Source organism: Notothenia coriiceps, unplaced genomic scaffold, assembly GCF_000735185.1.
Source record: "Notothenia coriiceps isolate Sejong01 unplaced genomic scaffold, NC01 NC01_scaffold00037244, whole genome shotgun sequence".
Classification (NCBI taxonomy): Eukaryota; Metazoa; Chordata; class Actinopteri; order Perciformes; family Nototheniidae; genus Notothenia; species Notothenia coriiceps.
Genome location: NW_011369945.1, coordinates 13,568,121 through 13,580,155, shown reverse-complemented (window position 1 = coordinate 13,580,155; position 12,035 = coordinate 13,568,121). Strand labels below are relative to the sequence as shown.

Here is a 12,035-nt window from a genome sequence, read left to right as displayed (position 1 = left end):
TGCACGCGCGCGCGCATATTACCCCGCACGACACACACACACACACACACACACACACACACACACACACACACACACACACACACACACACACACACACACACACACACACACACACACACACACACACACACACACACACACACACACACACACACACACACACACACACACACACACACACACTTTTTTACTCCCTCCTATATGGTAGTGCACTCTCCATGACAGTTTTTTTGTATTAGATTTTTAAATTGCATTGCTTACACTTTTGTAATCTATTGAATCGTAACCCCCTATATCATGATTCGTATTGTAACACAAGACACTTGCCAATGAACTGGTGTAGGAATGAGTCCTAGAACCCAGAAATGTGTTATCATATTTGATCATTTCTGGTTCCCTTCAGCGCTTTTTGTATGTGTTTCTGCTTAGATGCCTGAAATAAGATCTTTGCAAGCTTAACATGGCAAGTTTAACAATAGCTTTTTACCTCCGCTGATTGCATTTACACTTCACATGTTTTAAAGTGTTGATATGATGACATTATCCTGCTGAACAAAACATGTCACTAGCATAAACAACATTATTTTCTGTCATATCAAGGAATCCAATGGCCAATCATTTGGCTTTTTTGTCGAGGGAGCCCTAGGGTGCTCACTTTGTGGTTGGCATATATATATAAATATATATATGTCTTCACTGCACCAGTCTATACCCAGCTTTAACAAGACATGAGCCGAGTGGTGAGTAAGGGAAAAAGGAGAAGGAGAGAGGTTGAGGATTTGTATCCATTCATTGAAAGCTCTGAGCTAATCATACCGCACCAACTGCCAAATGCACACACATTCAAACATGCTTAAACACGCTGCAACCCATGTGTGTGGTTTTCCTTTAATCAATAAGGGCAACAGCGACATGCTGTCCAAACACACACATATACACACATACACACAAGCGGACACCACATTTCTAACACAATAGCAGGTCTGATAGCTGACTGCAGCAGGTCTGTGTTTAATCCCTGAGTTCAGTGCAGTGAAGACACAAGTTAATATGTCATTGAAATTCCAGTTCACACCCTGAAACACCAACCCCGACCACGCCTATATGACCAACTTCTATAGCAAACATCATCCATTGTTCTAAGAAGTTTGCATCGAAAAGACATTTTTCATACAGTGTGAAAAGCATTATTCTGAAATGACCTTAGTGTTGCAGATCTTGTATTGTCTGGGCTCTCCTGAACATGGTCCACCCACTGGGTTCCTGGGACACAGAAGAAATAAAAGTAAAGTAATGTGTTATCAACACATGTGAATGATGTTCCAAAATATTTGTTAAACACACTATACACAACTCTATGAACTACCTCAAACAATGATTTCAGATATATTATTTTATTATGTATTTAATTTTTCTCTAAAAATCCTGCATTCAAACAAAGTTAGAACATTAAATGTACATACAATTACCAAAAACTAGAAGTTAATTAGTTGATGCTATTTTGTTTTGATAATCTAAATGTGCAGAGTGACTAGTAACTAAAGCTAAATAAAATGGCCTACCAAATACTACATACATGTAGTGGAGTAAAAAGTACAATATTTGCCTCTAAATTGTGAGTAGAAATAAAGTACAAGTTCCTCAAAACGGTTGTTAAATTTTGATGAATGATGAATCCTTTGTTACACTCCTCCCCTGGAAACAGAGAACACTTAAGCTTCAGTTGCAACTTTAATTGTGATTTCTGAGGATCATTGTTGACATATTTTAAATGTATTACATTTTTAAAGATTGATGCTGTAGTCTGATGTGACCCTGCGGGACCCCGCTGATATTTACCTTGTGATGCAGGTGCGAGTCCTGACTGAGGCTCCGCCCCCGCAGCTACGGGAACAGACAGACCAGCCGCTCCACGACGCCCACTCGTTCCTGAAGTGCAGCTGCCGCCGGGCGCGGGCCGGACGCCCTGATGACGCCTCGCTGGAGGGATGCCACGCAGAAACCCATGACTGAGACATGAACGACAGAGAGAGACAGTTTAATACTGACATTAAACACTTTAAACAAAGCGAAACAGAGACACAGCCAAAATAAGCTAGTAAGCAGTAATGGAAATCAACTAAGTACATTTACTTACTGCTATAGTAAAATAATTGAGACTTGTTCGATTAATATTTTAAATTTACTATTTGTTCAACTACCAACTAGCAATGCAAACAAAGTTTGTTGGTTAAAATAGGCTCCACATTGACCGGCTACAACATTAGCTATTATGATAATAATTTGATATATTTGAGGTTTCTCCCATTTTTGAGGTTTCTCCCATTTTTCCCTTTAAACTGTGGGTTTTTCTCCAGAAGTTTTTCCTTATACGATGTGAGGGTCTAAGGACATAGGGTATCGTTTTTTATCATACTGATATTCTGCACAAACTGCTGTTGTATTTGCTGTAAAGTGTCTTTACTGTAGGTTATTTTTTATTATATGTACAGCACTTTGGCTCGACCAAAAATCGTTTAAAAATGTGCTATATAAATAAAACTTGATTTGATTGGATATTAGAGTATATGCCTTGATAGCATATTAGTGATGGGGTCAATCTACTACATAAAGAGTGGTAATGGGTTTCATTCAGATGTTCATCTCAGTTTCCTATGTCACTTGGGTTACTTTCTAATCAAAACAAAGCTCCCACAATATGAGTATCTACACCAGCTATTGGAGAACTATCTTTGCAAAGCTGCACAATATTTATTTCACAATCCAATCAGGGCGGACTAGGCTGTTTCTAAGTGGGGCTTAAAGAAACAGGCGCTCAAACGGAGCATTTCAGACGGACAGTGAATACAGGTATTTCTAGACAGACAGTATGAGAGAAAATAATTAGTTTTCAGAACATTAAAGTATGAAAACATGTTCTAGTAGAAACCTAAAATACAAACCCTACATATTGGCATGATATTTCCCCTTTAAGTACATAACAGAGTATTTTTAATGAAAAGAGGAACCCGTTAAAAAAAAACAATGTCTTGATAACCCTACATTCTTTGCAATTGTAGTCTATTACAATTTTCCCACAGAGATCAGACTGTTCAGTTTCTATTCTGATCTGCTTTTTCTCCATGTATTTTGGTTTCTTGGACCCAATATAACTGCTGCTGTGAAGCCATGCAGTCAGGGACAACGTGACTCTGCTCCCCACTGTGATGTTTAAATGTTCAAAGCTGTCAGCAGGCAACTGGCTACTGTCAGCAGCTCTCAATCCCTGCATGTGTGTGGGTTAGAGATGAAGACAGAGAGGCTACAGTTTTGGCAGTATGATGGGATATCATTTGTGGAAGGGAAAACTTGTGTTGGGGGGAGTTAAGTGTGAAGCCAAACAAAAGCTTCTATTAATAACAGAAAATCCACCTGGCAGATTCATTTAAAGAGTATATAGTGTACAGAAATGACCTTGTGAGCCTGGTGGATCAGGACCATCACAGCCAAACAATACAAAGTTATTAGAGATATCTCAATGGCGCTCCTCAAACACATTCCAGAGTTTATGCCCTGGAGGAGGACTGAAACTGGCAGCGCTCCCACAAGTTCCTCATACAGGAGCTGGATCACACACAGTTCTTTAACTCTTCACACACACACACACACACACACACACACACTCACTCACTCACTCACTCACTCACTCACTCAACAAGGTACATTTCTTTCAGGAAGCGCTAAGCTCCAAGTCACCTGGAGTGACTTGGAGTGAAAGATCTGAATTGACGCTATATGGCCACACATGAATAAAGAATACTTCAAAGTCATGCCATCACTTTCTGCCACTCCCCTCATTGATATTAAAATGTATGCTGCAAGATTCTGCACTGTATAATCAGATCTGTAACTGAGAAGCAGGATTGTGTAAGTAGGATGTTTCTGTCATGTTTTGCACTTGATTTACAAGACTAATGAATATTTTTCCATTATATACATCAACAGTCTATCTAGCATTCTGGTGAACTATCAGGGTTATAATAAATAATAACAGCATAATAAATCAAATGTTTAAGGCAAGGCACATTTATTTATTTAGCACCTTTCAACACAAGGCAATTCAAGGTGCTTTACAAAAATGAAAGGCATTCAGACAAAGGCATTTAAAAACAGTTATTAAAAAAAAAAGATAATAAAAGAAACATTCTGACTCTGGTGACAGAAAGCTGACCAGTCCCTGAAGACCTGAGAGTTCTGGAGGTCAGAAATGTATTTCGGGCCTAAACCATTCAGTGCTTTATAAACAGCAGCAGTATTTTGAAATCTATTCTTTGACACACAGGAAGCCAGTGTAAAGACTTCAGAACAGGAGTGATGTGATCCACTTTCTTAGTGTTAGTGAGGACTCGAGCAGTGGCGTTCTGAATCAGCTGCAGCTTTCTAATAGATTTTTTTGTGAGACCTGTAAAAACACCATTACAGTAGTCGAGTCTACTGAAGATAAAAGCATTGACAAGTCTTTCCAAATCCTGCTGTGACATTAGTCTTTTAATCCTAGATATGTTCTTTAGGTGATAGTAAGCTGATTTAGGAACTGTTTTAATGTGACTGTTGAAACTCAGGTCAGAGTCCATGACTACACCTAGATTTCTGGCTTTATCTGTTGTTTTGAACATTGCAGACTGAAGCTCAGCGCTAACCTTTTATACGTTCTGCCTTGGCTCCAAAAACCATTACCTCAGTTGTATCTTTGTTTAATTGGAGAAAGTGCGGACACATCCAGTCATTGATTTGTTCAATGCACTTACTCAGTGTTTGAATTGGAGCATAGTCTCCTGGTGAAATGGTTACGTAAATTTGTGTGTCATCCGCATAGCTATGGTAACTTATTTTGTTGTTTTTCATTATCTGAGCCAGTGGTAGCATGTAGATGTTAAAGAGATGAGGCCCCAAGATTGAGCCTTGAGGAACCCCACATGTCATATTTGTCAACTCAGATTTGTATTTACATATAGAAACAAAGTTGTTTCTGTCCTTTAAATAGGATTCAAACCAATTTAGAACTGTTGATGAAAGTCCCACCTGGTTTTCCAGTCGGTCTAGTGATATGTTGTGGTCAACAGTGTCAAACGCAGCACTGAGATCTAATAATACTAACACTGAAGTTCTGCCACTGTCTGTGTGTAAGTGGATGTCATTGAAGACCTTTACAAGAGCAGTCTCAGTGCTGCGGTTTTGATGAAATCCTGACTGGAACACATCCAAACAGTTATTTAAATGCAAGAAATTACTCAACTGTTTAAAAACAACTTTTTCAATGATTTTACCTAGAAATGGCATGTTTGATATTGGCCTGCAGTTGTTCATTACTGAAGCGTCTAGATTATGCTTTTTTCAGAGACACATTCAAGCCCCCAGTGTTCATGTATCATTTCAATCTAAATTATTCACTTTCTTCTTATACATTACATTTCAGCATAACAGTTCAGCGTCAGCTTTTCAGCATAAAGCATTCCCACTAGCAATTTCTTCAGGAATAGTTTTCTCTAGTTTCAATTAGTATTCAAAGAGTGTTTGCACTTTAAAGGACTCGCGGAAAATTAACCGTGCTAATATAACTTATACATTGAAACCTCAAAACTATCAAAATACACTAGTATGGATCTTTTCTACTGACTGCACAACAACATGTATGTTTTGGAAAAAAACCTGAGACTCACTGAGGCTCGTTGACTTTGTGAGTCATAGAAGAGAATTGGTCTGACACACACACACACACACACACACACACACACACACACACACACACACACACACACACACACACACACACACACACACACACACACACACACACACACACACACACACACACACACACACACACACACACACTCAGACGAATGAAGCCTATAAAATGTGTGGTGAGACAAGCCGGAGATAAATGACAGAGAACATGCTGTCTGTGTGGTGTAAATACGCAAGCAGACATGTAAGAAGTGTTTGGTTAGCAGCTAGGATCTATCAACAATGTATTCTATCTTAATTTGGACTGGCTGTGATGTCATGTCCTGAGCTTGAGTTATTTTGCTCCGAGGTTAACCATTTCTCAATAGGCGACAGCATTTACAAAGCTAATTTTCATTGATCGATACAGTGGTTATATTTGCATTTCTAAGAAAAGTAATTGGATGAATGAAGTGCAGGATAGCTCAATCGCTTTAAGTATGAAACTGCTGGGGAATTTCTTTGGCTTTGCCTTTGATGACAGTTCACATACAAAATGGTCGTGTCAGTGTGGCTCCTGCATTCTGTTTCTTACTGCTGCCTGCTGTGATGAGATCTTCCTCTTTGGATCAGGAACATTACAACCAGGCCAGTGTTGAATACTTATGAACAAATGCATAACAAATTCACATTACAAGCTTTTTGAAAAGTGTACTTTTCGGAAATTAAAGGTAATTTTTTTAGCTTTGTCCCATTCAGCTGAGCATTGGTTTAAAATGGGCCATGGCAGTTAATCTTTTCTGGATAGAGTGTTTCTCCATCTGTAGGAGGTTGGGGACTGAGGGTCAGAGGTCTGGTCGAGGGCAAAAAGATGGATGGGTAGGGGATGACTGAACTGCGTTTGCACACAACAGCACTCAAGACACACAGCTCAGAGGAAGAGGACTCTCGGGGCTGAGGAAGGGTGGTGGGGTTGGGTGTATGAGGCAGGATGGGGATGGGGGACAAGACAGAAAAAACAAACAGTCCCAAGCAAGAATCTTCCCTCTACAAAGGCTTAAAGTGGATGTCCGGTCCTAGCTCGCCCCCCAGGATCACTTCCCATGACATCACTGTGCAGCAGCCGGCCTTCAACCAATCAGGAGTGTGTTTCACATCATTGTTCTGACCTCTGCTGTCTGTATTGAATCAAAGTGTACGCTGGTCATGTGATTGGACATGTACAGCTCAAAGGTCGGATTGACATAAACAAAACAGTGCTTCCTTTATGGCAGGGGTGTCAAACTCAAGGCCCGGGGGCCAAATCCGGCCCGTGACTTCATTTGATGTGGCCCCACAAGAGCTTGCAAAGAATATAATATGTTTATTATAAGGTTACATGCCAATTTACAGAAGCACGTTGCCCATAAACTACATGTCCCACAATGCATCTCAAATTTGACTTTTTTTCTCAGAATTTGACTTTCTTTCTTCAAAATACTCATTTTTTCTTAGAATTTGCCTTTTTCTCAGAATCTGTCTTTTTTTTCAAAATGTCACTTACTTATTTATTTTTTTACTTTTTTTCTAGAATTTTGCTTTTCTTTTTAAATCATTTTGTGACATTCTCACTGAAGAGACTTATTAAGTTATTACCCTATCTGANAGCAATTCATTGACTTATCGTTAGATAAATAAAAATGAACTCAACCGGCTCCCACTGCTCTGCTGTCTGTTAACGTTGTTAAGAGTGGTGGGGGCGGGGTCCCCGCCCCCACCACTCTTAACAACGTTAACAGACAGCAGAGCAGTGGGAGCCGGTTGAGTTCATTTTTATTTATCTAACGATAAGTCAATGAATTGCTTATTGCGACAGGCACACAATAAAACTGTGGAAACAAACATGTGTTTGACTTTCATTAGTGAATGAAACTGTGTGCCCTTTATAGTCTGTGTCCAATATTATGTATTTGTATATATTGTGTATATATATCATATATGTGCTAAGGTCCCGCTGCTGACACGATAGCAGTCATTTAGTGCGCATATGTGTAATTAAACCCATGATATCAAAATCTCACTCCAGCCAGGTAGCCAAAGTTGGCAACCCTGGACAAAAGCGTCTAACAAGTGACATGTAATGTATTGTAATGTTGTGTGTGTGTGTGTGTGTGTGTGTGTGTGTGTGTGTGTGTGTGTGTGTGTGTGTGTGCGCGCGCGCGTGCAGGAGTGCCCCCCCAGCTCGAAGGACTTCAGAGAGATGCAGTGTGCTGCCTTCAATGACCGACCGTTAGTGGCTGGAACCTCCTTCAGATGGACCACCTTTCATGGAGGTCAGTGAAGTCAACTTTCTGTTCAGCTACTGAGGACTTGTTGTTAGGAGATACAATGTTTTCACTGTGATGGTCCTACAATACAAAGTGTGTAATTCTTCCTTCTGGCAGTGAATAAATACCAAAAAATACAACTGTGTAAAAGGCCTCAGTGGACCGAACTCCTCTTGCCTTGAGGAAGTTTGTGCGTCCACACTAAGGACTGATGGACACTCATTCTTGTGGTTTAGCAGATTGGAGTGAATTATAATTTGACTATGTTTGGAAGTCAGATAGTTAAATTTCCATGATGGGAAGCTCTCGTGTCCACTGTGAGGCATGCTGTGTAATTAATCCACATGAGTTTTCCATGACATACTCCATGACATCTGTTAGTTCTTTGCCTCCTCTCTTTCACTCTGCTCTCTCCCGGATTCTTATCTTCACCTCCTGCCTGTTTCTGTTTCTCAGCCTCCTCCCTCCCTTTCCTTCTGCCTCGCCTGTTTTCCCATAATAAACTAATGAGTCACTGACTGAAGCTCTTCCCTGCCAGGCTCTAACCCCTGTGAACTGAGCTGCCTGGCCCTGGGTCACAACTTCTACTACAACTTTGGCCGTGTGCTCGATGGCACGGCCTGCGCCAAGGAGCCTGGAGCTGTGTGTGTCAACGGGCGCTGCCTGGTGAGTGTCAACAATACCAAACTGGTGTTGGAGTTCAACCCCGTTTCTAGGGAAAATTCTTATGGTATGTTGGGGCAAAAGAAAACACCATAGTTGCCAAAATAGTAATAGAATTTTACCTGCTGAATGTTTTGTGAGCATCTACAATGTGTCAACTTTGGCTTCTGTTCACTGATACCAGCACACTCTATCTACCAAATACCAAGCTCTGTGATGGCTGATTTCTTAAATTAGCTAAATGCTCTGGGTGATAAAATCCCTGTCAAACTAATGATGATCTCTTTGGTCTATCTTTCAATAATTACCAGGAGGGAAAATGTTGAATGGAGAATGTGAGTGACAATGCTGAATTTGATTCGAAGACATCTTTGTATTTTGAGGCCGAGTTTCTTTAAATGCCACTTTAATGTGAGTCAATAAAGCATCCAACACATCTAATGAAAAAATAAATGGAGCATATTCCTCCAGAGCCTTGAACGCCTCACACAACTCCTCTGACATTGATCCATTTTCACGTTTGCCATATGGGGCTAAAAAAATGCTGTTGTACTAGGGGCATTGCTGCCATATTATGGAGCACTGTAGCAGATGTATCCAACAAAAATGATGAGTATGGGGTTGATATGGACGTCAAAAATAAGTATATGTTTGAATATAGAAAGCAGTGCTAGGCAAATTATACTGTATTGCAAGTTGCAAATTCACATATACAAACACACACCTGCACAAGTCACTCCTCCAACTTATTTTTCTATGATGTTAATTTCAAAGCGAGGATGGATTGAGTGGTGGATTCTCACTCTCCGTTTCCACCCTGTTGTGGTGTAAGTGATGTTGAGTCTCTGGAGAACTCCATGCTGTGCGTTAGGACCAGAGTGCACTCATCAGTGTGGACTGCAGCCTTCAGCCAGCATTACAGCTCTGCTCTGCACTCAGTCCAAACGTCATGCTCCCAGCCTGTCCCCCTCTCACCCTCCTCACACAGATGGAAATGAACTTGCATCCCTCGGGTCCTGCAGCACATGCAGAGTAATGAGATGCATCCTAGTACTCAGTAGACACATCTGCTACATGGGGGCGAACTTATAACTCAAGTTATTTTTACTGCACTGACAGAGGATTAATGCATATGTATGTTTACATATGTCTATGTATGTTTTGCATGCTAACGAGTGGTGTATATAAGTGGATTTATGGGTCATTGGCTCCTCTAGCCGAGGTCAGAGCAGCACTGGACTGAAACAGGAAGCAGATGCTGCCTGCAGCTGGGGTGGAGAGCTGACAGTCACCAATGAGATCAGACTGCATAACACGTCTACGTGCGGTATCTGTGTGTAGAAGCTCTTTTACATTCAATTTGGTTAAGTAGTTTTACTGGCAAAATGTTGATCTAAGAGTTTGTTCAATCAATAATTATAACTTTTGTCTACCAATCAATTAAAAAGTAAAAAATGGTTGACATCATCAAATATCAGAAGACTCAGTCCACAGTCCAAACCTAGATATACATTTTTTTCTCAGTTTACAATGATAAAAATCAGACTCAAGCAAGATTCTGATTTTGAGCTCAATAAGTGGCTCAACATTCCAAAAGTCATCCCTTTCCATATCCAGTCAATAGTTCTCAAGTTATTTAAAACCCTAAAAAAATGTCATGACCAAAACAATTAATACATTATTTAGAATTGTTGTTAATATTATGTTGACTCACCAATAAATAATCACATACCAAAGGGAACAGTAGAGCACACAACCAACTCAAACCTGTCATTGAATCCTGAATGTTGCAGAAAGAATGAGCAGCAGCAAGTTTATTCCTCCACTCTCAAAGTTACTTGAATGATTCTGGTGGACCTTAGTGAATCCCTCAGTGGGGCCCTCGTGCACTCTACTACTTTGTCACCGACAACTCATTTCCTGTTGTGCACACACAGATGCTTGGAGTGTTTATGTATTTTTAAAAAGGCTTAGGGGGCTGATTTTAGGTTCCCTAGATTGTTGCACTCTTGCCCGGGACCTCCCCCTTGATTAGTCCGCTCTGCACACTGTGAGATGAAGGCTGGACACTAATCTTTCTAGTAATAAGATTCTCCTCACAACCGAAACCATCCAGCTCATCCTCCGTGCTCTTTGCTTTGGCATTTTAAGATTTACAGAGACAACTCTGTGACCCGTCCTTCTGTTGTAAATGCCAAAGTAAATGTTTGTGAGGAGGAGAAAATGACAGAGAACAGCAAATAAGAGAAGGAGAAAGAGAGTGGGTTGAGATGAACCTTTGCCTTGAAGGTTAAGGTGAACTTTACATCAGACACAAGACAAAAAGAAAGTTTGAGCAAAGGCTTTCATCTGAAATGTGTATACAGGACTGTCTCAGAAAATTAGAATATTGTGATAAAGTTCTTTATTTTCTGTAATGCAATTAAAAAAACAAAAATGTCATACATTCTGGATTCATTACAAATCAACTGAAATATTGCAAGCCTTTTATTATTTTAATATTGCTGATTATGGCATACAGCTTAAGAAAACTCAAATATCCTATCTCTAAATATTAGAATATCATGAAAAAGTATACTAGTAGGGTGTTCAACGAATCACTTGAATCGTCTAATTAACTCGAAACACCTGCAAGGGTTTCCTGAGCCTTGAAAAACACTCAGCTTGGTTCAGTAAACTAAATCACAAGTATGGGGAAGACTGCTGATCTGACTGCTGTCCAGAGGACCGTCATTGACACCCTCCATCAGGAGGGTAAGACACAAAAAGAAATTTCTCAAAGAGCAAGCTGTTCACAGAGTGCAGTTTCAAAGCACATCCACAAAAAGTCTGTTGGAAGGGGGAAATGTGGCAGGAAACGCTGCACAACCAAGAGAGATGACCGCAGCCTTAACAGCATTGTGAAGAANAGACACAAGACAAAAAGAAAGTTTGAGCAAAGGCTTTCATCTGAAATGTGTATATGTGAGTGCAAAGGCACAAGACGCTGTGAGAGAAAAAACACATTTAACCAGATTTAACGGTTGACTCCTGTTATGTGTGCGTGTGTTTGCGCCCCCACAGGGAGGCTGTGGCTCAGTGGATTAGTGCGCTGATCTTCCAATCAGAGGATAGCAAGTTCGAACCCCACTGCAGTCAGCATGTCGTTGTGTCCCTGGGCAAGACACTTCACCCCAAATTGCTCCTGTGGGGATTGCCCACAGTATTGAGTATGTAAGTCTCTTTGGATAAAAGTGTCTAACATGTGACATGTGATGTAAAGACAACAACAGCTCTGATCAACGTGACTGACATGTTTTAAAAAAGAAAAAGTTCAACATAGAAAAGTCAATATAGCAGATGTGATATAACCTCTTT

At 40.3% G+C, this 12,035-nt stretch overlaps 1 protein-coding gene and 1 long non-coding RNA gene across 2 annotated transcripts in view; one reads left to right on the top strand and one right to left on the bottom strand.

Annotated features, from left to right (window-relative positions):
- LOC104964765 (uncharacterized) overlaps nucleotides 1–2,011 on the bottom strand; it is a 5,620-nt gene extending 3,609 nt beyond the window's left edge. The window contains exons 1-2 of the long non-coding RNA XR_800467.1: nucleotides 1,843–2,011; nucleotides 1,206–1,266 (exon numbers count right to left, since the gene is read on the bottom strand). This is a non-coding gene — a long non-coding RNA (uncharacterized lncRNA). The remainder of the gene's footprint in view (nucleotides 1–1,205; nucleotides 1,267–1,842) is intronic.
- A 4,689-nt stretch (nucleotides 2,012–6,700) lies between these two features.
- Nucleotides 6,701–12,035, top strand: part of adamtsl5 (ADAMTS like 5) — a 13,507-nt gene continuing 8,172 nt past the window's right edge. The window contains exons 1-3 of the mRNA XM_010794280.1: nucleotides 6,701–6,853; nucleotides 7,916–8,021; nucleotides 8,554–8,681. Of these exons, the coding sequence (XP_010792582.1) occupies nucleotides 6,701–6,853; nucleotides 7,916–8,021; nucleotides 8,554–8,681 (387 nt within the window). The remainder of the gene's footprint in view (nucleotides 6,854–7,915; nucleotides 8,022–8,553; nucleotides 8,682–12,035) is intronic.